General features: G+C 34.8%; 1 protein-coding gene across 2 annotated transcripts in view; it reads right to left on the reverse strand.

Annotated features, from left to right (window-relative positions):
• LOC111629160 (ubiquitin-conjugating enzyme E2 W-like) overlaps positions 1 to 5578 on the reverse strand; it is a 49319-nt gene that overhangs the window by 41484 nt on the left and 2257 nt on the right. The window contains exon 1 of one of the 2 annotated variants that reach the window (XM_023373044.1): positions 1995 to 2024. The exons of the other annotated variant lie outside the window; for it this stretch is intronic. Coding sequence (XP_023228812.1) covers positions 1995 to 2009 — 15 coding nt within the window. The 5' untranslated portion in view covers positions 2010 to 2024. Of the gene's footprint in view, positions 1 to 1994; positions 2025 to 5578 lie in introns of those variants that run through there. 2 annotated transcript variants of the gene reach the window in all.

Raw genomic sequence — 5578 nt, forward strand, 5'->3', positions numbered from 1 at the left:
CTATTATAAGAATATATTAAACTATTTATGAAGTTTGAACTAAAGGTAAACAGTGTTAGCTGTAATCAAAATTTTATAAATACAGCCTTACAATAATTTCAATGAATGAACAGTGTTTGAAAAGTTGTATGCATAAACAAACATTAAAAAAGAAAATGTGATTTCAAGTGTTTTGGAATGCTTGAAATTGACTCATATTTTACTAAATATCAACCTTAATAGTTAATGATAAAATATTTTGAATGAATGGAAAGTAAACTCTGGAATTATATTAATTTTTCTATAAAGATGGTTGGATGATTAGGCAATAAATACATGATTTTTGCCTCTTTCTGCCCTGTAGTCACTAAGAGGACCTTTCAATAATACCCATCAAGAATTCAACCATGCCCACAATGGGGTGGCTAGCAGAGAGGGGTTGACATATCCAAGAGAGAGCAATCTCCAAATATTCTTGACGTTTCTTGACTGAAGTGTTCTGTTCAGTAACTCAGCTGGCAGAGAAGGAAAGAAAAAAAAAAAAACACATTTCTAACATTGTCTGAATAAAAGATGGAAGCTGTACATCAGACAAGTAAAATATTTATGAGTAATTCTGTTAGTGGACCAACCATATCATTTAAATCCAACCAAGAACACAATTCAGAATCAGTAAAAATAGGGTCTAAAACTGTGATTGAACTTTGGTTATTTTTTAAAATTAATTAATTTATTGATCTATAAATTGGTGATATTATATTGGCACATTAATAAAATTTCTCTATCCAAAGATTGATTCTACAATCAAATATTAAAAATAGACAAAACTGGAGACAGTATTCGGGGACATCTAGTCACCGTATCGTTAGCCACTGAGATTGGAGGATTAGAAGTGTGTTCTTTCAACTTGATAGTGTTTGTTTGTTTAGTTAAGTTATGGCAACACAACACTTGGGCGATCTGCCTAGGGTGTATGCCTTCCGATACGTTCTTTTAAGGGTAATTGGCCCCTATTCAGGCATTACAGACATAGAGAAAACCTGGAAAACACGTGGCAGCCCATCCTGGCAAAGCACGAACCCACAACCAAACTCCCAGTGTTCAGGACGTGGAACTACTTGGTCACTGGTGGGCTCGACTCAGTAGTGCCAGCTGTTAACAGAATCTCCCATTCAAGGTACAGAACACAGCTCCAGTTTCAATCCAGATTTGTGTTTTCAAACCATTTCACCATCCTGCTGCTCTAGACATCCTCAAAATTTAATCAGCAGTTTCAGCATCATTACGGGCACAGCCAAACCTCCTAAGAAGAAAATACCTTAACGTCCGCAGAGCACAAACGATTAAGTACATACCACGCGTAAACCACAAGTACACACAGAGAATCTCTCCTCCAATCGGCGATCGCCCAGATCGGAAACGCATTAGATTCAAATATTCAAACGGCGCGGCTCCATTTTTCAATTCTACAGCCCGACGACTTCCGAAAAGGTGAAGTTTATTGCCGGTTTCTTGTCTTCCGCGTAGGTTGATTAAAATATATACATAAAGAGCACATTTTAGAGGCATAATTTCATATTTAAGACAACAAAAACAGCATTTATAACGAATAATTAGCCATTGGTTTCTGGTATGAAATATCAAATTAAACTTTGATACTGTTTATTTATGGATAGTTTATTTGATGAACAAATAAACCAGAACAAAATAACATGGTAAAAGTCCACACAATCTTTACCTATTTATAATCATAAACTGCGCAGTATTTTGTGTATAAAGCAAGTATAGAATTGTGTTTAATAGTGGAATATAATGTGAAATCATTTGTATACTTGGTTCTAAAATATCGAATTGTACTTACAAAAAAACGCTCTAAATGCATGTATACGAGTAAATAAAGCTTATAATTTTTATTTTATAACATTCCCCAGCTTCTACGTATCATTTTAATAACGAAACCGAGCATAGAAAAATAATATCTCATAGAATAACTTTTCATTCAATTTCCTACTCACCTGCATCGACGCCATCTTTGCTCACTAAGTCAACAATTAAATAGTGCATAAATTAAAAGTTATCATAAATCTATGTGAACAATATTTAAATTACTAGAGTTTACTGTGTACAGTGTTATCACTAGTTTTTCTTTTTTCTAGCACTTTCAACAAATATATGTTTGTCGTCTTCAGGCAAATTAAAACTGTTTTTCCCCCCCCCTATACTCCTGATAGGAAAATCCTGTATACACCCCATAATGGGGGATCAATACCAGATACATTGGGGCCACAGCAAGAATGCTTGCTACCTGCCTAGCTGAACACTAAAATGATGGGGCGAAAGGAAAGTGCATCACAGAGTTTGCAAAAAAGGTGCGTGATCTGAATTACAACCCGTTATGGACCCAAACTACAATACTCAGAGCTTGCAGTGACCGTAAACTCCTGTTTTTATGGGCGACTCTAGTCATAACAACCTCAGAAATGTGCAATGCACCCACTCTGGAACTGCCCAACATGTGGCTCGCCCTATATAAACGGCTAAACAATGATTTACATCATTGTTTAGCCGTTAATAAACAATGATTTACATCATTGTTTAGCCTTGACGTGGACAGGCACCCACACATGCACTTATTACGTTGCATGCATAACATCGTATGTATTCGAAATTTGTAGCCAATTCATAACAAGTTTATTCCAAAAATCATTTAATTTAAAATTATATGCGTTCCTTTCCGTTTTGAACGCTTATGTTCAATTTAAAAAATTTCAATTCTCCAAATGATGATGATAATTTAAATAACTAAATGTATGCCTATTCATTGCACTTTTATTAATTTTAAATAATTCTATAGATATACAAATGAACTGCGTCTAATTGTAATAAAAAAAACGTCCAAAAACCTTTGTATCTGCAGTTGTAAATTTTTTTATTAGCAACTAACATATTCGATATTAAACAGATCTTCAGGTCTGAATACACAACTGAATTAGAATGTGAATACTACCACATACTAGTTTAAAAAGTTGCAACAACTAATAAATGAATACATAATGTAATTAGGCCCACCAGTGGCCGAGTGGTCTTCGTACCCTAAACACTGGGAGTTCGGTCGTAGGTTCGCGCCTCACTCGGACTGGCTGGAGTTTTCCGGGATTTCACCACGTCTGTAACGCCTGGAGAGAAGCTGGTTACCCTTAAAAACACTTTCCGAAAGTCACTATTCCTCGCGTAACGACCGTCATAAACGCATACAACTACTATTACATGACAATTACGTCATACTTCACCACGGGGCGATATAGACTACGTTCAATAGAATCTCATGCCGGAGAAGACAAAATGGAATTTTTTCGAATTCTTTCAACATCAATTCTTGCGAAACATTTTTTTAAAATTTCAATTAATTTTATTCAATTTTTAAAATATTGATACATAAATGCAATGCTTAAAAGGCGAATTTTTGCGACTCACTACAAGTTTGTTGTATTGCTGCAGACTTTTTCTTCTTTCGATATTCCTTTTAGTTTCATAAATGCCGAAAAGAAAGAATGTAAATTACTCGCAACCTGAAAAAAAGCATATAATTATGTCATAATAAATGTTACAAATACAACTAGATGAGATTTGAAAGTATTCATTTTTCTCAATTTTGCAAAAAAAACAATTTCGTATTGATATAAATTTTGCATAAATTATGCACAAACACCGAAACTTTTATATAAATTATATAAACTTCAGATAAAAATACAGGCACATCCAACAGAACGACTTCTCGTTAAAACGACTTTTGGTTTTCAATACTAAAACTTCAATACCAAAACGTGCCCTATCGTTAAGTGGGTTTATTTTATATTTTTTTCAATACATTGTTTTAACAGAACAATTTGTGGAATAAGTCTGAAATCTTATTTCAAATGCAAGATGAAAGAATCATGAAAAATAATGCAACTGATTTCAACTTTATACCCATTGAAGGGGACGATAAGCCCGTAAAGAAAGGTCAAATCCTCTATGAGATTGTCATTTCCTGATGTTGTGAGAAAGAGAGGAAGTGAGAAGCCACTTTCTTTTAAAGCCACCATACTCAACCTGCGACCCGCTGAGCTTTTGTGAGTGGCCCGGACGTGAAAGAGAGAGAAAAATAATTACGTTGACTTCTGGAAAAAATTACCACTTCTGGAAAGTACTGCCCGATCAATATAAGACTGTAAAAACTGTGTTCAAATTTTACTTACGTTGTTCGCATCAACGTATCTATGTGAAACGTCATACTCAAAAATGAAATATGCAAAGAACATATATAGAAACTGGCTTACGATTCACACCTAAATGCTGTTTTACGAGTAGCATGCAGCAGTTACAAGTCCGATTTAAATGAATTGACGGTCAGATGGCCGAGCAGTCAAGGTGGCAGCCTACCGCTCTGGGGGACCCGGAATCGGATCCGGTCGGGTCAGGGAATCCCCAGGAATTTTTTGGGAAGTGGTCCGTTCGGACATGTCGGACCCCGTCTCTCTCTACCCGGCCGAACCCATAATGGGCCTCTTAATTGGTCATTGATGGCACTAAGAGGCCCTCTTAGTGCCAGCAATGCGGAAAGAATATGAAAAAAAGATTTAAATGAAATTGTGAATAAACGTTCGTAATATCAACAGTCACACTAAATTTCTAGGTTCAGTGAGAAATTAAGTTTTTCATTATAATTGTCATGTTGCGACCCGTGTGTTATAGCTATCATGTGTATGTGGCCTGAGAGAAAAAAAGGTTGAGTATGGTGGTTTTAAAGTATTACCTGTTTGAGAATGTTTGTAAATTTTTTAAATTTATACTTATCTTCTCGGTAATTTTATCAGTGATTTACTAGTTTGGTAGCGCTCTGGCAGTGATTAGTGTTTGAACTTCTCGAGAGCAATTGACATTCTCTACTTGAGCCACGACTATATGCAACAGCGTATCCATTAAGGTTTCCCTGACAGAATCCGGAGTGCTTTTTAAAAACGTGAAGAAAACTCCGAAAAGTCTGCAGGACCAGCCTATCGGTGAGGCAAAAACCTACGAAAAGCTATTACTGATCGGAGATTTTATTCACCACTGGGTGCATGCTTTTTATAGCGTTATGTGTTTAGGAGATTGGTTTGCAAATTGTCAGATTATATAAATTATTGTATACAAAACAACTGTTTTGTTAACAACCATATTAATTATATAGTACAGTTTATCGATTAATGATTAGTAATTACTGTTTTAAGCATTTTACATGCCTAAATAATAGTTTGTTATTTATAAAAAGACATTGCCTGTTACAATTTTGCAAACTTTTTGCAGTTTTGGTTGACGTTGTAAGGCATTATCTGTTCCCTTGAAAATTATGGTAAATAGACTCTCGAGTAACGTTTTCTCACAGAATGTCTGAATTAAATGGGTTATATACGTTGCCTGTGGGGATTCGTGTATGTGAGATCGACATAAAATATATATATAATTTCATGTCCATTAATTATAAATATATAAAACTATTCAAATAGCGCTTTAAAATATTTTGCATTGTAAATATAATTCGTATTTCTATAAACAAATACAAACTTTGAAAGGAATT

The sequence above is a fragment of the Centruroides sculpturatus genome, unplaced genomic scaffold, assembly GCF_000671375.1.
Source record: "Centruroides sculpturatus isolate CEXI.00-Female unplaced genomic scaffold, Cexi_2.0 scaffold51, whole genome shotgun sequence".
Classification (NCBI taxonomy): domain Eukaryota; kingdom Metazoa; phylum Arthropoda; class Arachnida; order Scorpiones; family Buthidae; genus Centruroides; species Centruroides sculpturatus.